Source organism: Saccopteryx leptura, chromosome 3 (assembly GCF_036850995.1).
Source record: "Saccopteryx leptura isolate mSacLep1 chromosome 3, mSacLep1_pri_phased_curated, whole genome shotgun sequence".
NCBI lineage: Eukaryota > Metazoa > Chordata > Mammalia > Chiroptera > Emballonuridae > Saccopteryx > Saccopteryx leptura.
The window spans coordinates 107,310,348-107,332,088 of NC_089505.1; the positions used below are offsets into that span (position 1 = coordinate 107,310,348).

Consider the following 21,741-nt stretch of genomic DNA (forward strand, 5'->3'; position numbering starts at 1 on the left):
TGTTCTCTGGACTTCTTGGAGGAGGGGATAGCCTGAGTTATATCAGCCACTTCCTAGGTGGACAAGAGGGGAAGGGCATTTTAAGCAGAAATGCAATACACAGAGGTTTCCTAGAGCAGGAAGGATAAGAAAGGTGGGGCAGTGGTAGGGTGGAACTGGAAAAGTCTGTAGGGCCTGGATCGGGGAGGACCAATGACTCCAGCCTAGAGCAGTGGTAGTCAACTTGGTCCCTACCACCCACTAGTGGGCGTTCCAGCTTTCATGGTGGGCAATAGCGGAGCAACCAAAGTATAAATAAAAAGATAGGCCCTGGCCAGTTGGCTCAGTGGTAGAGCATCGGCCTGGCGTGCGGGAGTCCCGGGTTCAATTCCTGGCCAGGGCACACAGGAGAAGTGCCCATCTGCTTCTCCACCCTTTCCCCCTCCTTCCTCTCTGTCTCTTCCCCTCCTGCAGCCAAGGCTCCATTAGAGCAAAGATGGCCCGGGCGCTGGGGATGGCTCCATGGCCTCTGCCTCAGGTGCTAGACTGGCTCCGGTTGCAACGCCCCATGGTGGGCATGCCAGGTGGATCCCGCCCGGGCACATGCGGGAGTTTGTCTGACTGCCTCCCTGTTTCCAGCTTCAGAAAAATACAAAAAAAAAAAAAAAGATAGATTTAACTATATAGTAAGTTGTTTTATATTTTTCTGCCAAACAGCGAAAATCCGACATAAAGTACTTGGTAAGTAATTATTCTTTTTTTTTGGTAAGTAATTATTCTTATATGCTTTAACTTGCTGTGACTCTGCTTTATAAAATTTATAAAGTAAAGTTACTTCCCTACTTTATAAATCACCATTACTATGGAACCGGTGGGTGGTTAGAACATTTTACTACTAACAGAGATACAAAAGTGGGCGGAAGGTATAAAAAGGTTGACTAGCCCTGGCCGGTTGGCTCAGCGGTAGAGCGTCGGCCTGGTGTGCGGGGGACCCGGGTTCGATTCCCGGCCAGGGCACATAGGAGAAGCGCCCATTTGCTTCTCCACCCCCCACCCCCCCCTCCTTCCTCTTTGTCTCTCTCTTCCCCTCCCGCAGCCAAGGCTCCATTGGAGCAAAGATGGCCCGGGCGCTGGGGATGGCTCCTTGGCCTCTGCCCCAGGCGCTAGAGTGGCTCTGGTCTTGGCAGAGCAACGCCCGGAGGGGCAGAGCATCGCCCCCTGGTGGGCAGAGCGTCACCCCTGGTGGGCGTGCCGGGTGGATCCCGGTCGGGCATATGCGGGAGTCTGTCTGACTGTCTCTCCCCGTTTCCAGCTTCAGAAAAATACAAAAAAAAAAAGGTTGACTGACTACCCCTGGCCTAGAGGGTCTGTGAGCAAGGCTGAGTGCTAAGAGTAGAAACAAAGCTTCTTGGAGAGCCTCCTGGTTCCTGCGTGGCATAGCTCAGGGCTGGGAGGAGAGGAGACAGTCATAGCTGCTCATCTAGCCTGCCTGTGTTCCCTGAGCGCTTTTTGGCCGCAGGATATGCACATGAGTCCACAGAGGTGTATGGGCGACAGGTACTGCAACAAAAATTTTTGGAACCTCTGTTGAGGCAGGTACAGTGCTAGGACCTAGGACAGATAGATACAAACTTGAGGAAGATACTAATACTGACAACATAAGAATATCTAAACCTAGCCCTGGCCGGTTGGCTCAGTGGTAGAGCATCGTCCTGACGTGCAGAAGTCCCGGGTTCGATTCCCGGCCAGGGCACACAGAAGCGCCCATCTGCTTCTCCATCCCTCCCCCTCTCCTTCCTCTCTGTCTCTCTCTTCCCCTCCCACAGCGATGCTCCATTGGAGCAAAGATGGCTCGGGCACTGGGGATGGCTCCTTGGCCTCTGCCCCAGGCGCTGGAGTGGCTCTGGTCGCAACAGAGCGACGCCCCTGGGGCAGAGCATCGCTGCCTGGTGGGTGTGCCGGGTGGATCCTGGTCTGGCGCATGCAGGGGTCTGTCTGACTGCCTCCCCGTTTCCAACTTCAGAAAAATACAAAAAAAAAAAAAAAGTTTATTAGAGCTCTGCCAGTAGCTCAGTTGGTTAGAGTGTTGTTCCAAAACGCTAAGATTGTGGGTTCAGTCCCTGGTCAGGGCATTCGAGAATCAATGAATGAGTGCATAACTAAGTGGAACAACAAATCAATGTTTCTTTATTTTCAAAATCAATAAAAACATTTTTTTTTTAAGTTCATTTGAGCCAAAACTGGCAATAATGCTGGGAAGCTCCTCAGAATGGCAGTTCTGCGGTTTCTTTCATGCATTTGGAATTAAGGAGGGGACACAAAGAAGAGTACCTGAAGGTAGGAAAAAAAAGGTACAAGTAGTTAAGATCATGTGATCCCTTAAGGGTGGTTATGCCTCCAAGGGCTCTGAAAAAGAGGATTGCTTTGTTTTTTGTTTTTTTTTGTGAGAGGCAGAGACAGAAGCATCAACTGGTAGTTGCAGCACTTTAGTTGTTCATTGATTGTTTCTCATACAAGCCTTGATGAGGGGCTGGGGAACTCCAACCGAGTCAGTGACCCCTTGCTCAAGCCAGCAACCTTGGGCTTTAAGCTAGCAACCATGGGGTTGAGTCCTATATGTGCCCCTGACTGGGGATCAAAACCAGTAGTGGAATTTAAATAATTTAACAACCGGTTCTCTGCTCTAATGACCGTTATAAGCAGGGGTTGGGAACCTTTTTGGCTGAGAGAGCCATGAACGCCACATAGTTTAAAATGTAATTCCCTGAGAGCCATACAACAACCCGTGTACGTTAAGCATTATCCAATAAAAACTTGGTGGCCCTGGCCGGTTGGCTCAGCGGTAGAGCGTCGGCCTAGCATGCGGAGGACCCGGGTTCGATTCCTGGCCAGGGCACACAGGAGAAGCGCCCATTTACTTCTCCACCCCTCCGCCGCGCTTTCCTCTGTCTCTCTCTTCCCCTCCCACAGCCAAGGCCCCATTGGAGCAAAGATGGCCCGGGCGCTGGGGATGGCTCTGTGGCCTCTGCCTCAGGCGCTAGAGTGGCTCTGGTCTGGCAGAGCGACGCCCCGGAGGGGCAGAGCATCGCCCCCTGGTGGGCAGAGCGTTGCCCCCTGGTGGGCGTGCCGGGTGGATCCCGGTCGGGCGCATGTGGGAGTCTGTCTGACTGTCTCTCCCTGTTTCCAGCTTCAGAAAAATTAAAAAAAAAAAAAAAAAAAAAAAAATTAAAAAAAACCCAAAAACTTGGTGTTGTCCCGGAGGACAGCTATGATTGGCTCCAGCCACCCGCAACCCTGAACATGGGCGGTAGGAAATGAATGAATTGTAATACATGAGAATATTTTATATTTTTAACTTTTTTTTTTTTAAGATTTGTCTCTGAGCCAGATGCAGCCATCAAAAGAGCCACATCTGGCTTGCAAGCCATAGGTTCCCGGCCCCTGGTTTTAAGTATAAAAAGCAGTATACCAAAAGGTGGTTTATTATTGATAGATAAAATGACTACTTTGATGCCATCTGAAAACTGGTGCAGGCCCAAAGGAGGAGGAGGAAGGGCTTGAAACAGAACATTCTCATCCCCCACTGTAAAGTTGTAGTTAATTTGCTTGCTATTCTCTCTTAATGGCTTCCTGGCCTTTACTTTGAAATGTAGCAAAAAGTTTACATTTTCAGGAATGCCAGGAAAAGCTTACATTGGGGAGAGACCTGACAATTATTAGGGGAGCTTAAATCACAATGGTTGTTTGTAGAAGCCTAGCCACAGGCCCAGAGGCACCAGGTCCCAGCTGTTCCTGGACCCCCTAACCCAGGGGTCTCAAACTCGCAGCCCGTGGCCCACCGAACAATTTTGTGCAGCCCGCAGACTAATCCACGAAGTTCAAAATATTTTGGATAAAATTAAGTAAGCCTAGGGGCCTACTTGTATTTTTCATTTCTCTAGCATCCTAGCTAGATATTAGCTTAGTTAACAGCAGTTGTGATGCGAACTACAGTTTCTGGTCGTTTTGTGACACTGAGTAAACTGCATGTACGATTGTGCTTGTTGTACTGATTTTTTTTTGTTTTCAACTGCAGTGAGAAAAGTGTTGCGTAACAGTTGCCTTTTGTAGACCTAGTGCGGCCGCCTAACGGCTGTGATCTTGCTCTGCAGCCCACATGCTGAGTTGAGTTTGAGACCCCTGCCTTAACTGACAAGACACACAACTAGAGTTGGCAATTTGTTGTGACGGGACCTGGAAGCTAAGGTCCTTCCTTCTGCTTCTAAAAGACAGCTTCCTCTTGGGACCAGTGACTTGAAGTCATAGTTTTCCTTTGTTGTTGAGGTGAGGAACAGGAGAACTGGTTTGTCATGCAAAAAAGAGAGGCCAAATGTGTACTAGCCATAAATTCCATGACTCAAAAGGCACATGAATACTAATAGTTTCAATTTTCTCATCTCTAAAAAGGGAGATAATTTCCCATACTTTATGTAACTCACAGGTCTATTCATTTGTTTATTTATTCAACATTTATTTATGGCCCAACCAGGTGGTGGTACAGTGGATAGAGCATTGGCCTGTAAAGCAGAGGACCCAGGTTTAAAACACCAAGGCTGCCAGATTGAGTGCAAGATCATAGATATGAGAACCGCAGAGTCACTGGCTTTAAGCCCAAGGTCCCTGGCTTGAGCCCAAAGTCACTGGCTTGAGCAAGAGGTCACTGGCTAAGCTGCAGTATCTCCCCTTGAGGCACATATAAGAAATCAATCAATGAACAACTAAGGTGCCACAATGAAGAACTGATGCTTCGCCTGGCCTGTGGTGGCGCAGTGGGTCAGGCATTGACCTGCAATGCTGAGGTCGCCAGTTCGAGGCCCTGGGCTTGCCTGGTCGGGGCACGAGTGGGAGTTGACGCTTCCTGTTCCTCTCCTCTCCTCTCTCTCTCTCTCCTCTAAATTGAATAAATAAAAAAAATAAATAAATAAAAAAAGAATTGATGCTTCTCAGCTCTCTCCCTTCCTGTCTGTTCCTCTTTCTGTCTCTTTGTCTCTGTCACTGAAAAACAAACAAAAACCCCACAATTATTTATGGAGCACATACCATGTGCCAGATACTGTACTGGGTGTTGGAAATAGAGATGAAGAATAGAGAACCTACCCCTACCCTCAGAGAGTTTGCTGTGATAATAAGTGAAATAGCTCTGTTAACTACAAAACACTGCACTTTTCCAATTTCTCTACTTTTTATCTCCCAATAAGATTGTAATCCTGTTTACTCTTGACTTCTTCATTGCCTTATCTCTGTATCCTTGATCAAGTCACTTCCCCTCTCCAAGTTAGTCCTCATTAATAGCCAGTTCAGGGTCTATGATTGGCTTTAACTCTGAAAGAATTACTTTCTGGGAGAAAAAGGAAACAGACAGAAAAAGCTGAAAACTCCTAGGCATGCTTTCTTTAGTAGGTCTCTCCCAATCTCTCTCCACCCATCCCTTTCATATTCCATCCCTTCTCCTTGCCTTTAGTAGTTGCGGTCTCTTTAAGTGCGCTCTTCTGTGTAAACTAGACTGTAGAACCGAGAGCGCATTTCTTCCCGGCGTTGAATGTCAAGTTGTTTGTCCGTTTCCGGCTGCCGTCCTTTAGAGCCGCCATATTGTCTGCTGAAGCTACCGCTGAAGCTGCCGCCGCTGCCGCCGCCAAGTAGGAGCGAGCGCAGCCGGGATGGGTGAGTAAAGAAACCAGACAACTGGGGACTCCAGTCGAGGCAGTGTCAGGGCTTGGGGTCTGACGACAGCCTGTCTCCAATCTGCAGAGGATGTCTGAGCCCCTCCAAATAGATCTTGGGGGGAGCCAGGCCGGGAGTGCCGCTCAGACCCGTTTGGGGCTGGGCTAGGGCCCATGCGGGGTGCAGTCTTCGGGGGCTGGTTCCGGGAACGTTGCCACGCCTGGAGCCCCCACGTGGTGTCCTTGGGCCGGAGCCCAAGCATTCCCCGGGGCTAGAAAGGGGCCAATCCTCTGGCCTGCGCCGCTGAGGTTGGTGCTAGGGGGACGGGCTCCCCGCCGCAGGCCCGGGCGGCGCCAAAGGAGCCTCCTCCAGGCGTGCGTTTGACCGACGCGCATCTTGATCATATTCAGTGGCTCCCCTGATCGTAATCCTACTTACGTCGCGGGTAGAGAGTCCGCTGGTGAGGGGACGCCAGGAGAGCTAGCTCCAGGCCCCGTAACCAAGGGCAGCCGTGCCAAAGACAGCCTGGGCAGCTGAAGGCTGGGAGAACTTCCCGAGCCGAGACGGAAGTGGGGTGGTTCGGTGGGGCTCAGAGTGACAGCCTTCGTAGTGGTAGAAGGCCAAAGGCCAAGACCTTGTGATCATATGTAGGTCGAGGACTTCAGGGTTCTGGGCTCGGCCCTGATTAGGAGGAAAGGAGCGACCTGTTGCTCTTTCTTAAGGGACTCCGGCTGGTAAGGCTTGTTCTCAGGGAGAATACAATGGCAAAGCCTTTGGACTTAAGGACAGAAACATCAGTGGTATTTCTTCTCCAGCAAAAAAAAAGTATGCATATATTAGATTTGCTAAGCACTTACTATGTATAGGTACTGTTCTGAGTGCTTTACATGTCGCATTTTATTTAATGTGCACAACCGAATCAGATAGATACTACTGTTACCCCTATTTTACAGATAAGAAAACTGAGGCTTAGAGAGAAGTAAGGTAATTTATCCAAGGTCATACAGTGCCTAAAACAGGATGATTACTCTAGAATCCTAGTTTATAGCCTGGTCCCTAGTGGTAGAACTGGAAAAGGGGAAAAGAAAACTTTTAACCCAGGCAAAGTTGTAAAGGTAAAAGTGTTTTGTTTTGTTTTGTTTTGCTTTTTTGCTAGTGGGCCCACTTTGAAATCTTTAGTCTGAATGAAACTGAAAAACTGCAAATTGAATGCTAACACCAGATGTTTTTGTGTGTGTGGGGGGGGAGGGAGCTAAATGAGACTCTATAATGAGTTTTGTAAGATCCCTGATCCTGAGAAAAATGATTCCCCACTTGAGCTGCAAGACAGTGACTGTAGAATCAAATCTAGCATTCTAATCCTGCCTGCCGCTTCCTGGCTCTCTTATCCAGAGAAGTCTTAGATGTTGAATGCAGTAATACATATGGAAAGCATCTAGTGTAACCTTAATAAATGTTATTTTTCTTTTTGAGCCTTTATTTCCTTATTTCTAGAAAGAAGGGAGGAGGTAGTGTTATCAAGGTGTTTAAAAACAAAAGGTGTAACACAGTGTTGAAGCCTAGTAAGAGCTCTGTAAATATCAGAATGGATTTTTTCCACTTAAACTCTGTGTGTGTGTGTGTGTGTGTGTGTGTGTGTGTGTGTGAGAGAGAGAGAGAGAGAGAGAGAGAGAGAGAGAGATAGGGACAGACAGACAGGAAAGAAGAGAGATGAGAAGCATCAGTTCTTCATTGTGGCTCCTTAGTTGTTCATTGATTGATTTCTCCTATGTGCCTTGACGGGGGCGGGGGTAGGCTACAGCAGAGTGAGCAACCCCTTGCTCAAGCCAGCGACCTCAGGGTTTCAAACCTGAGTCCTCTGCATCCCAGTCCGATGCTCTATCATCTGCACCACCACCTGGTCAGATTCTTTTCCACTTTTAATGATGTTAGTTCCTTTCTCTTAAGTACTCTGGTTTTCAGACTCTTCCATTAAGACTGATAGGCCTTTCTTTGTAACTATAGTTTTTTGTATCAATGACAATTTTTAGGGTCTTTAATACTATAGATTTTGTATTGGCCTTTAATTTTGGGAACACTGGGTGCCTCAAAGGGAAGGAGCTACTGTTTAGTTTATTAAGTTGGGTGAAATAAATTTGGTAAGTGATTTACTCAGTTCTTTTTTTATTTTTTTAAGACTTACTCATTTTGGAGACAAGACAAAGAGAGAAAAGGGGGAGGGCAAGAACCATCAACTCCCATATGTACCTTGACTGGGCAAGCCCAGGGTTTTGAGCCGGCGACCTCACCATTCCGAGTCGATACTTTATCCTCTGTGCCACCATAGGCCAGGCAGGGTTTTTTTCTTTCTCTCCTTTTTTTTTTTTTTTCCTTTTAATTGATTTAGAGAGAGAGGAAGAGAAAGAGAGACAGAGAGAGTAACATTTATTTGTTTCTGTATGTGCCCTGACAGGCTCAAACCAGCAACCTTTGCATATTGGGATGACACTAACCGACTGAGTTATCTGGCTAGGGCCATATATATATTATTATATATATATAATTTTTTATATATATAAAAATTATTATATATATATAATTTTTTTTAGGTCTAAATGTCTAACATTTAAGTGGCTAAGTACTGTAATATTGACTTATTTAATTCTCAGACTCTTGGCCCTGGCAGGCTGGCTCAGTGGATATAGTGTCAGCCCTGTGAATAGACATCCCAGGTTCAATTCTCGGTCAGGGCACACATGAGAAGCAACCATCTGCTTCTCTTCCCCTCCGTCTTTCCCCTCTCTCCCTCTTTCCCTCCCACAGCCAGTGACTCTGAGTGTCAGCCTTAGGCACGAGAAATAGCTCAGTTTATTCGAACATTGGCCCCAGACAGGTTGCTGGGTGGATCCCAGTTGAGGCACATGCAGGAGTCTGTCTCACTGTTTCCCCTCCTTTCACTTAAAAAGAAGGAATAAAGGATCCTGGTTGGTTGGCTCAGTGGTAGAGCATTAGCCCGGCATATAGAAATCCCAGGTTCGATTTCTGGTCAGGGCACACAGGAGAAGCAACCTTCTGTTTCTCCATTCTCTCCCCATCCCCTTCTCTCTCTCTCTCTCTCTCTCTCTCTCTCTCTTTCTTTCTTTCTCTCCTTTTCTCTCTCTTTTCCTCTCAAAGCCAGGGCTCAATTGGTTTGAGCAAGTTGGCCCCAGATGCTGAGGATGGCACCTTGCCTCAGGTGCTCAGTTGCTGAGCAATAGAGCAGTGGCCCCAGATGGGCAGAGCATCGCCCAATAGGGGACTTGCAAGCTGGATCTGGGTCAGGGTGCATGTGAGAGTCTGTCTCTGCCACCTCTTCTCTCAATAATAATTTCTTTTTATTTTTTTTTAATTTATTATTTTTTTTACAGGGACAGAGAGAGAGTCAGAGAGAGGGATAGATAGGGACAGACAGGAACGGAGAGAGATGAGAAGCATCAATCATCAGTTTTTCGTTGGGACTCCTTAGTTGTTCATTGATTGCTTTTTCATATGTGCCTTGACCATGGGTCTTCAGCAGACCGAGTAATCTCTTGCTTGAGCCAACGACCTTGAGTCCAAGCTGGTGAGCTTTCTTTTTTTTTTTTTTGGGGGGGGGGGGCTCAAGCCAGATGAGCCCACACTCAAGCTGGCAACCTCGGGGTCTTGAACCTGGGTCCTTCTGCATCCCAGTCCGACGCTCTATTCACTGCGCCGCCACCTGGTCAGGCTCAATAATAATTTTAAAAAAAGGATAAAGGGCCCTGGCCGGTTGGCTCAGCGGTAGAGCGTCGGCCTAGCGTGCAGAGGACCCGGGTTCGATTCCCGGCCAGGGCACACAGGAGAAGCGCCCATTTGCTTCTCCACCCCTCCGCCGCACTTTCCTCTCTGTCTCTCTCTTCCCCTCCCGCAGCCAAGGCTCCATTGGAGCGAAGATGGCCCGGGCGCTGGGGATGGCTCTGTGGCCTCTGCCCCAGGCGCTAGAGTGGCTCTGGTCGCAATATGGCGACGCCCAGGATGGGCAGAGCATCGCCCCCTGGTGGGCAGAGCGTCGCCCCATGGTGGGCGTGCCGGGTGGATCCCGGTCGGGCGCATGCGGGAGTCTGTCTGACTGTCTCTCCCCGTTTCCAGCTTCAGAAAAATGGAAAAAAAAAAAAAAAAAAAAAAAAAAAAGGATAAAGGGCCCTGGCTGGTTGGCTCAGTGGTGGAACGTCAGCCTGGCGTGTGGAAGTCCCAGGTTTGATTCCCAGTCAGCGCCCATCTGCTTCTCCACCCTTCCCCCTCTCCTTCCTCTCTATCTCTGTTCCCCTCTCGCAGCCAACGCTCCATTGTAGCAAAGTTGGCCCGGACACTGAGGACGGCACCATGGCCTCTACCTCAGGAGCTAGAATGGCTCTAGCTGCAATGGAGTAACGGCCCAGATAGGCAGAGCATCACCCCCTGGTGGGCATGCCAGGTGCATCCCAAGTGGGCTCATGCTGGAGTCTGTCTGACTGCCTCCTAGCTTCTAACTTCGGAAACATACAAAGAAAAGAAAAATACTTCTCAGACTTTAATGTTTTAGTTGAGGAAATTGAAGCATAGGGAGTTTCAGTAACTTATAAAAAGTCAGAGGTAGCTATCATATTTCCCCACCCTTTTCCAAAAAATTGGAGTCTAAAAACTGGGTGCGTCTTATACAGTGGTTGTAGTTTCTTTTTTAACTTGCATTTCCCGCTTTTTTGCACTTGATGAGGAGTTGTATGAATTTTATGATGAATAAAACTTGAGTTCAATAACTCTATGTAATTTTTTTCCAAATTTCGAGGCCCAAAATTAAGATGCGTCTTATACATGAGAAAATATGATACTTGCAGAGAAGACACTAAACCATCAAGCACCATCTAAGTTGCTGAGGAACATCAAACTCACTCCTCCTTTTGGCCTGCTTTTTCTGCCTTTTTGTTAATGGTGAGACCATTGGGCCAGTCATTAGGGCATAAGATAGAAACCATATCTATCAATGGTTTCTTACTCTTCTTTCCTTTCTGGCATTCGTTGGACACTGTGTGATCCTGTTACTGCGGTCTTCCCGAAATTGCTTTGGGTTTTTCTCATGACATAGTTCCAGAAAGGGTATTAATTCTGTGGTCTTCAACCTTTCTGAGTCTCAGGCTCCTCAAAGGGAAAATATGGATAATGCTTTTTATTAATGTTGTTAGTAAAAATCCAGTGAATTACTAGATGTCAAAAAATATTGTAAACTGCCTGACCAGGCAGTGGTGCAATGGATAGAGCGTCGGACTGGGACACGGAGGACCCAGGTTCAAAACCCCAAGGTCGCCAGCTTGAGCGCGGGTTCATCTGGTTTGAGCAAAGCTCACCAGCTTGAGTGCAAGGTCGCTGGCTTGAGCAAGGGGTTACTTGGTCTGCTGGAGTCCCCCGGTCAAGGCACATATGAGAAAGCAATCAGTGAGCAACTAAGGTGCTGCAACGAAGAATCGATGCTTCTCATCTCTCTCCGTTCCTGTCTGTCTGTTCCTATCTGTCCCTCTCTCTGACTCTCTCTCTGTCTCTGTCAAAAAAAAGAAATATTGTAAACTGTAAAGGTGTTATAACTTAAGAAGCTCCTCCAAATCTCTTCTATAGCTTCTCTACCCAATACCAATTCTGCTGCATCTACATTACTAAAATGCTCATCCCATCTTGTCATTCTCCCGCTTAGTTTAGGAACCTTCTCATATTCCTTTATTTATTTATTTATTAAAAAAATTTTTTTAATTTATTCATTTTTAGAGAGGGAGAGAGAGAGACAGAGAGGGAGAGAGGAGAGAGAGACAGAGAGAAGTAGGGAGGAGCTGGAAGCATCAACTCCCATATGTGCCTTGACCAGGCAAGCCCAGGGTTTCGAACCGGCAGCCTCAGCAGTTCCAGGTCGACTTTTTTTTTTTTTTTTTTGTATTTTTCTGAAGCTTGAAACGGGGAGAGACAGTCAGACAGACTCCCGCCCCGCGTGCGCCCGACCGGGATCCACCCGGCACGCCCACCAGGGGGTGATGCTCTGCCCCTCCGGGGCGTTGCTCTGTTGCGACCAGAGCCACTCCAGTGCCTGGGGCAGAGGCCAAGGAGCCATCCCCAGCGCCCGGGCCATCTTTGCTCCAATGGAGCCTCTCGCTGCAGGAGGGGAAGAGAGACAGAGAGGAAGGAGAGGGGGAGGGGTGGAGAAGCAGATGGGCGCTTCTCCTGTGTGCCCTGGCCGGGAATCAAACCCGGGACTTCTGCACGCCAGGTCGACGCTCTACCACTGAGCCAACTGGCCAGGGCCCCAGGTCGACTCTTTATCCACTGTGCCACCACAGGTCAGGCCTATATTCCTTTATTTTTATTTATTTCTTTTTTTTTATGTATTTTTCTGAAGCTGGAAACAGGGTAGCAGTCAGACTCCCTCCCGCATGCACCAGACCAGGATCCACCCGGCATGTCCACCAGGGGGCGATGCTCTGCCCATCTGGGGCGTCGCTCTGTTGCAACCAGAGCCATTCTAGCGCCTGAGGCAGAGGCCACAGAGCCATCCTCAGCACCCGGGCCAACTTTGCTCCAATGGAGCCTCGGCTGTGGGATGGGAAGAGAAAGACAGAAAGGAAGGAGAGGGGGAGGGGTGGAGAAGCAGATGGGCGCCTCTCCTGTGTGCCCTGGCCGGGAATTGAACCCGGGACTCCTGCACGCCAGGCCGACGCTCTACCACTGAGCCAACTGGCCAGGGCCTATTTATTTCTTTTTTTTTACAGACAGAGAGTCAGAGAGAGGGATAGACAGGGACAAACAGGAACGGAGAGAGATGAAAGGCATCAATCATCAGTTTTTTCGTTGCGACACCTTAGTTATTCATTGATTGCTTTCTCATATGTGCCTTGACCGTGGGCCTTCAGCAGACCAAGTAACCCCTTGCTCGGGCCAGCGACCTTGGGTCCAAGCTAGTGAGCTTTGCTCAAACCAGATGAGCCCGCGCTCAAGCTGGCGACCTCAGGTCTCGAACCTGGGTCTTCTGCATCCCAGTCCAACACTCTATCCACTGTACCACTGCCTGGTCAGGCTCATATTCCTTATTATCTACAGAATAAAGTCATACCCATACGGTGTGATATTCAAGACCTTCCTATTGACTTTAGTAATCTTATTCCATTTAACATCTACATATCCTGCATTCCACTCAGACTACTTCCTTTGTACTTTTCCTGTGGAAATTTTGAAGATCTAGTTTAAATGCTACCTCCTTCATGAACCTTTCCCAAATATTTTATGCCATCCAAACTGTAAGTGTACCTGAATTCTGTAGCACTTTGTTCTTGCTTTTCCTATAGCCCTTTTTGTATTCATTCTTGTGTTACAGTTATTTCATTCTGTAATACAGTATAGTTAATTCTTCAAGAAGTTAATCTCCAGAGCCTCATCTTTAAAATAGGGATAATACTGTCTACTTCATTGGAGTTTAGGGGATTAAATGAGCTAATGCATGTAAAACATTTTCACATGGTATTTAACAAAATAAGTACTTGATACATAACAACTAATTGCTCTTAATCACTTAGTGAACAAAGTTCTTACTATGTGTGAGGCCCTGCTAAACATCAAGATTAATCAGTTTGTCTTTCAGGAGAAGGCAGAAACATTATAAATGCTTGTCAAAAACTCCTAGTTCAGGGGTCCCCAAACTTTTTACACAGGGGGCCGGTTCACTGTCCCTCAGACCGTTGGAGGGCCAAACTATGAACAAATCCCTATGCACACTGCACATATCTTATTTTAAAGTAAAAAAACAAAACGGGAACAAATACAATATTTAAAATAAAGAACAAGCCTGATCTGTGGTGGCGCAGTGGATAAAGCGTCGACCTGGAAATGCTGAGGTCGCCAGTTCAAAACCCTGGGCAAGGCACATATGGGAGTTGATGCTTCCAGCTCCTCCCCACCTTCTCTCTCTCCTCTCTCTCTCCCTCTCTGTCTCTCTCTCTCCTCTCTAAAATGAATAAATAAAATTAAAAAAAAAAAAGAGAACAAGTAAATTTAAATCAACAAACTGACCAGTATTTCAATGGGAACTATACTCCTCTCACTGACCACCAATGAAAGAGGTGCCCCTTCCGGAAGTGCGGCCGAGCCGGATAAATGACCTCAGGGGGCTGCATGCTGCCCGCGGGCCGTAGTTTGGGGACCCGGTCTTAGTTTTAGGGACCAGACAGGCATCAGTTACTAATTTCAGCAAATGTTTGTTGAATGCTTACTATGTGCCAGGAACTGTTTTAAGGCCCTGGAAATACAGTGGTGAACAAAATAGACAAAAGTCTATCTTTCTGTTGAAATCCCCAGAATTTAAATTATAGTGGGTAATTGAGTGAAATTAATCAAATGGACAGGAAAGCCAGCCAACTAGAGAGTTTCTTACAGTCTACTGAGCTCCCTGCAGTTGTTGCCATGAGGAAATGTAGGTCTAGTAGTGCCTTACTGCAGAATTTCCCATCCCTTCCCACAACCCTTCACCCCCTTAAAGTTGGCAATTTGAATTTTCATATGATATTATTAGATTAAACATTTGTAAATATTACAAGTTAACATTTTAAAATGTTACTGAGTTTTCTTCTGGCTTTCTCTTTTTTTCTTTTAATTTTTTTTTTTTTTTTTTTTTTTTTTTGTATTTTTCTGAAGCTGGAAACGGGAGAGACAGTCAGACAGACTCCCGCATGCGCCTGACCGGGATTCACCCAGCACGCCCACCAGGGGCGACGCTCTGCCCACCAGGGGGTGATGCTCTGCCCCTCCGGGGCCTCGCTCTGTCGCGACCAGAGCCACTCTAGCGCCTGGGGCAGAGGCCAAGGAGCCATCCCCAGTGCCTGGGCCATCTTTTGCTCCAATGCAGCTTCGGCTGCGGAAGGGGAAGAGAGAGACAGAGAGGAAGGAGAGGGGGAGGGGCGGAGAAGCAGATGGGCGCCTCTCCTGTGTGCCCTGGCTGGGAATCGAACTCGGGACTTCCGCACGCCAGGCCGACGCTCTACCACTGAGCCAACCGGCCAGGGCCTGATTGCTTTCTCATATGTGCCTTGACTGCGGGAGGAGGGCTACAGCAGACCAAGTGACCCCTTGCTCAAGCCAGCAACCCTGGGCTCAAGCTGGTGAGCCTTGCTCAAAGTAGATGAGCCCGCAGTCAAGCTGGTGACCTCGGGGTTTCAAATCTGGGTCTTCCGCATCCCAGTCCGATGCTCTACCCATTGCACCACTGCCTGGTCAAGAGGTTGATTTCTTATATGTGCTCTGACCAGGAAATCAGACCTGCAACCTTAATGCAGTGGTTCTCAAACTTTTTGAAATAGGGGCGCATTTAAAATCCTACAAATAATTGTAGGCACACTATATACAAATTTCTGAGCAATATGTTACGATAATTAAGTCAAATATTAAAGAAAAATATAAAGTCCAAGTGTGCTTTTATGGTAATTAAAATAAATATGACAAAATTAAATTTATTCTGACATTTAAAAACATTTTTATGTTACATTTTTTGTTATGCTTTTTAGAATTTATAAAAAAGGGGTTAAAAATTTAAAAAATGATAAAAAGTTACCTTTTTATATATATATTGATACATTCTTAGTAAGATTTAGTAAATTCGGCAGGCCCCCGAGCGAATGTGTTAAGTTTTTTCATTCTTGTGTTTATGAGAAGCATGAGCCTGATGTGTCCTAGCGATTTCATCAATGTTTGGGCATATATTTGAAAGGTAAGCTCTCATTTCTTCGTCAATACATTGAAGAATTCCTCTCTTTTTATTCTTAGTTGTGTTGAGGGTAAAAAATCCTAATTCACGTAAATAAGATGTTGAAAATTGTAAAATGTTCAAAGTTTTTTAGATATTGCCACATATTCTTCTTTTATAGAAATCCAAAAGGCTTCAAGAGACAATTCCTTATGTTTAATCATCAGTATACGATCAGTGGATATAGCTGCCAGTTCTTCTTCTTCTGTTAATGTTAAACCAAAATCACTTGAAACTTCTATGAATGGGTTTCTAATTCAATTGTATTGTTCAGTGTTAAGTGATGGAAAATGCTATAAATTAAATTCTGCCTGTCAGCCTTCAAGTCCTATTTTATTTACACTTAACTTTTGCTCACTTCCAGAATCAGATTCTTCAATATCACGCTTCTTTTGGAAAAATCTACCCATTTTATTTGGATGTATTTATCTAAAAATCATATAATGTGTGTTAATAATAAATATAATAATGATGTGTTAACAAAAAGAGCAGTATTTCGTAATGAAATGGTGTAATAGAGTAACTATATTTATTTTTATATCTGGGCACATGCCGCAAACAAGCACAGCTAGTAATTCCAGGTCCTGAGTGGGAACGGTGTGGAATTTAGAAAATACGGGGTCAGGAGGGCCCTGTAATTGCTGCTGGCAAGAACAAAGTGTACCCCAAAACAGCATCTTGCTTTATTTATAGGGCAATGTGGGCCATTAGCAAAGCAATGAGATCTTTGATCATGTTTCCAAGGCAACACAAGAATTTTACCAAGTGCAGAAAACCCCCACCATACATATCATCTTAACTTTACACCAAACAAAGGATAGAAGAAACTTGTCTCCAGTCTTTCCAGGGAACATGGGGGGTAGTGTAAACAATTCAGCACCACAGCTTAACAGCCTTCTGCAACCTAATCAGGCAAGTGAGGTAGGGGGTTGGGCAGACTGTCAGTTACAGCCAATTCCCCACACCTCTGTCCCCCAAAAATCTAAATTCCAAAAACCCTGTTGGTTTTTTGGTCCCCAACAGGCACATATTTCTCTGGAATACCATAGGGCACACCTGGAAATCTTCTAGGGCGCACACTTTGAGAACCACTGCCTTAGTGTATTGAGACAGTGCTAACCTACTGAGCTACTTGGCCATGGCTATAAGTCCATCTTTTAAGTAGTCTTCTAGATCAGTGGTTAGCAAACTGTGGCTTGCAAGCCAGATGCAGCTCTTTGCCCCTTTGAGTGTGGCTCTTTGGCCAGCTTAGGAGTACCCTAATTAAGTTAATAACTATGTACCTACCTATATAGTTTAAGTTTAAAAAATTTGGCTCTCGCCTGACCAGGTGGTGGCGCAATGGATAGAGCGTCGGTCTGGGATGCGGAGGACCTAGGTTCGAGACCCCGAGGTCGCCAGCTTGAGCGCAGGCTCATCTGGCTTAAGCAAAAAGCTCATCAACTTAGACCGAAGGCCGCTGGCTCGAGCAAGGGATTACTCGGTCCGCTGAAGGCCCGTGGTCAAGGCACATATGAGAAAGCAATCAATGAACAACTATGTTGCAACAAAAAACTGATGATTGATGCTTCTCATCTCTCTCCATTCCTGTCTGTCCCTGTCTATCCCTCTCTCTGACTCTCTCTCTGTCCCTGAAAGAAAAAAAAAAAATTCTACCTCAAGACTTGAGCAGAAAAAAAAAATTTGGCTCTCAAAAAGAATTTCAATCGTTTTACTGTTGATATTTGGTTCTGTTGACTAATGAGTTTGCCAACCACTGTTCTAGATAATTTTAAATTTTGGGGCTGACTTAATTCTGATTAGCTGGTTATTATATTATTTTGTTTTATTGTGGTGTGGCAGGTAGAATTTTGGTACTTAGGAATTCATACTTCCAGAGACTCCAGCTCTGCTGGGTTTTTCTGTTCCTTTTATGCTTACATTATTAACATTGCCTTCCATTCAGTTTTTTGTTAGGATGCTAAACCACTTAACAATTTTGTGTGTTAATTTAGTTAAAACTAGATAACTTATAAATCTTATTATAACTAGGCACACAAACTACAATATGATGTAGTATATTTAATGTGAGTGAGCCAGTATCCTCACCTACTTGATATAACTCTCAGACTTCCTTCAGGAAAACCTGGCCATCTGGCCCTGGCTAGATAGCTGGGTTGGTTAGAGTGTCGCCCTGAAGCCAAGAGGTTGCCAGTTCGGTACCTTCCCAGAGCATATATAGGAACAGGTTGATGTTTCTCTCTCTCTCACTGTCTCTCTCTTGCTCTCTCCCTCCCTTCTGCTATCTCCCTCCCTCCATTCTTCCTCCCCCTTCCTCTCACTAAAATCAATAAATACATTTTTTGAAAGAAAGAAAATCTGGCTATCTGACCAAAATTGCCAGTATTGATAAGCACTATATATACGTGTATGTGTGTGTATATAAAATAGGCATATATATATATATGCCTATTAATACTGGCAATTATAAACACACATCTGTAATAAAGGTAAGTCTTAGCATCATGCACATGATTAGTGGCTTTCACAAAAAGTTTTAATGGCATGGAAGTAAATTGGAATGGGCTATGAAATGAGAGAAGAGAGGCAAACTATTTCAGGAAGTTTGGAGTAAAGAAAGAAGGAACAGGTTAAATAGGCTCTTAAAAAGGCAAGAGATCATGAAGATCTGAATTAGGGCAATGGTAGTGGGAACAGAGAAAAAGAGAGTCCAGAAATAATAGGAAATAAAGATGCCCATTAAAAAAACTTTTTTTGTTGTTTATTGCTTTTTAGAAAGAGAAACATCAGTTGTTGTTTCACCTATTTATGCCATCATTGGTTGATTTTTTCTTTTTAAGCAAAGAGAGAAGGGAGGAAAGAGCAGGAAACATCAACTCCCATATGTGCCTTAAAGCTAGGTTTCTTTTTCATTTATCAACTCCCATATGTGCCTTAAAGCTAGGTTTCTTTTCATTTATTCATTTATTCATTCATTTATTTATTCATTCATTCATTCAATTTTAGAGAAAGGAGAGAGAGAGAGAATGGGGGAAGAGCAGGAAGCATCAACTCCCATATGTGCCTTGACCAGGCAAGTCCAGGGTTTTGAACTGGCGACCTTAGCATTCCAGGTTGATGCTTTTATTCACTGCACCACCACAGGTCAGGCTCACTGGTTGATTCTTGTATGTGCCCTCACAACCTTGGCAAGTTGACATGACACTCTTAACCAACTGAATTACCCAGCAGGGCAAGCTGTCCATTTTTAGTGATTGGATATGGGGATTAGGGAAAAGGAGTTAGTTAATTGTTAAGGATGTCTTCCAACTTTCTGGTTGAAAAGCTAAAAAGATATTGGACAGATCCCTAATCCATTATATCAGCATTTCTCAGCCTTTTCTTTCATTGTTACCCTCCTAAGGTGGCTTTTTAGACATTTTATGTATGGTAAGTATATCTTTATATATAAAGAAAGCATAGAACTTAGTTTTTAGTCAGTTTAAAGTTAAGAATGACTAAACAAAATGTTTATGTTACAAATTAAATTGGCCCTGGCTAGGGTGGTTCAGTGGATAAAGCATCAACCCAGTGCGCCTGAGGTCATGGGTGTGACACCCCCCCCCCCAGTCAGGGCAGTAGGAGAAGCAATTAATGAATACACAACTAAATGTAACAGCTAAGTGAGTCAGTGAGCTGCTATTTCTCTGTTTCATAGATGGAAAAAAAAATTTAATGAAAAAACAGTTGCCTAAAAAAAAAAAAAGTTTCCTGACCAGGTGGTGGTGCAGTGAATAGAGCATTGGCCTGGAATGTGGAGGACCGAGGTTCGAAACCTGGAGGCTGCCAGCTTGAGCATGGGCTCACCAGCTTCAGTGCAGGGTCGCTGGCTTGAGCATGGGATCATAGATAGAACCCCATGATTGCTGGCTTGAGCCCAAAGGTTGCTGGCTTGAAGCCTAAGGTTGCTGGCTTGAGCAAGGGGTCACTCGCTCTGCTGGAACCATCCCCTTGCCCCCAGTCAAGGCAACATGAGAAAGCAATCAATGAACAACTAAGGTGCCACAACGAAGAATTGATGCTTCTCATCTCTCTCCCTTCCTGTCTGTCTGTCCCTGTCTGCCCCTCTGTCTCTGTCTCTCATATACACAAAAAAAGTTAAATTGGAAAGCCATTTGCAGTTAACTACTTTATAGCTGTATTTGCTGAGTAATTTATAATATAATTTCTTAGATAAATTATATTGTATCAAATTGCATATAAAAATTAGCATTTGTAAATAGAAAACAATGTAATCAAAATTTTAAATCATTCAGGCTGTTTATTTTCCAGCAAAAGCAAAACAGTAGCAAAATCAATATTGCTTTGGCCAGCTGGCTTGGTTGGTTGGAGCATTGTCCCTATATGCAAAGGTTACCAGTTTGATCCCTGGTCAGGGCACATACAGAAACAGATATTTCTGTCTTTCTACCTTCCTCTCTCTCTAATTGAATCAATAAAGAAAAATTTTTAGAATTAATAAAATATAAACTTTTTTTTTTTTTTTTTTTACAGAGGCAGAGATAGACAGGGACAGACAGACAGGAACGGAGAGAGATGAGAAGCATCAATCATCAGTTTCTCGTTGCGCGTTGTGACTTCTTAGTTGTTCATTGATTGCTTTCTCACATGTGCCTTGACCGTGGGCCTTCAGCAGACCGAGTAACCCCCTGCTGGAGCCAGCGACCTTGGGTCTAAGCTGGTGAGCTCTTTGCTCAAGCCAGATGAGCCCGCGCTCAAGCTGGCGACCTCGGGGTCTCGAACCTGGGTCCTTCTGCATCCCAGTCCGACGCTCTATCCACTGCACCACCACCTGGTCAGGCTATAAATTTAATTACCAACGCTGATGTCACACACTGAGGATCAAACATAAAAAACATTCATGAGACATAACAGGCATGCATAGGCCAATCTTGTATGACTTCAAGATCCAGCAATTAGTCAAGGGAAAGTCCCCAAGTCATGACCATCTAGCAACGTTCCAGGTCCACACTTGACTGTGCTGCCACAAGTCAGGCAGCAGTTGTTTTCCAAAGAGGCAGTAATTGTCTAATGAGACATGATTGGAATTGCTCATCTTGGGGTGAGGTAAATGGTAGAGAGATGGTTGTTTTTTAAATTCTGGCTTATTGGGCCTGACCTGTGGTGGCGCAGTCGATAAAGCATCAACCTGGAACGCTGAGATCACTGGTTTGAAACCCAGGGCTTGTCTGGTCAAGGTACATATGGGAGTTGATACTTTCTGCTCCTCCACCCCCTTCTTTTTCTCTCTCTCTCTCTCTCTTATCTTTCCTCTCTCTAAAATGAATAAATAATGTTTAAAAAAAATTTTTTTAATTCTGGCTTCTTGATTCTTAAAAAAAATTTTTTTAATTGATTTTAGAGAAACATTGATTCTTTGTTTCACTTATTTATGCATTCATTGGTTGAATCTTGTATATATCCTGATGGGGGATTGAACCTGCAACTTTGGTGTATCATGATAACTCTCTAACCAACTAACATATCCTGCCAGGGCATTGAAAGTCTGGCTTGTGGCCCTAGCCAATTGGCTCAGTGGATAGAACATCAGCCTGGCATGCGAACGTTCTGGGTTCAATCCCCAGTCAGGGTACACATGTGTAGCAACCATCTGTTTCTCTTCCTCTCTCTTTCCACCTTCTCTCTCTCTGCCTTTCTCCCTTGTCGCAGCCAATGGCTCAGTTGGTTCGAGTGTTGGCCGAGTCATTTGAGGATAGCTCAGTTGATTCAAACATCAGTCACAGACCGGGATTGCTGGGTGGATCCTGATTGGGGCGTATACAGGAGTCTATTTCCCCTCCTCTCACTTAAAAGAAAATCTGACTTGTTGGTTCTTACAGTCCAGCTTGGGAGAGAGTGAGATGGAGTAGAAGGATAAAGATTTAAGGGGAAGGAGCTACAGTGTTAGGAGGAAGGAAAAGCTACCTGTAAATAGAGAGCAAGAAAACATAGCTGTCCTTTTTGACCCAACTTCCTAGAAATTGACCTCATGGGCAATTGAGGCCTTTTAGAGTAGGAGCTGAGAAGTGAAATAACTGTTGATTTAGCATTTAGGCCCTCGCCACTTCCATATTACCTCACCAATTCTCCAGGGCTATAATTTTATCCTCATTTTATAGTTAATAGAAGTAGTAACTTAAAGCTATATATATATTCCAAATGATTGTCTCCAAACTGGTTATCTTCAATATATGAATATTCCAAGTAGGTATCCCCAAATGGTTATATTTTATATATAGTCT

At 45.1% G+C, this 21,741-nt stretch overlaps 1 protein-coding gene across 2 annotated transcripts in view; it reads left to right on the forward strand.

Moving 5' to 3' along the window:
• The first annotated feature begins 5,530 nt into the window (after positions 1-5,530).
• Positions 5,531-21,741, forward strand: part of KPNA6 (karyopherin subunit alpha 6) — a 52,387-nt gene continuing 36,176 nt past the window's right edge. The window contains exon 1 of one of the 2 annotated variants that reach the window (XM_066375719.1): positions 5,531-5,664. In XM_066375719.1, coding sequence (XP_066231816.1) covers positions 5,558-5,664 — 107 coding nt within the window. In that variant the 5' untranslated portion in view covers positions 5,531-5,557. Of the gene's footprint in view, positions 5,680-21,741 lie in introns of both variants that reach the window. The other variant, XM_066375717.1, reaches the window with a different exon arrangement.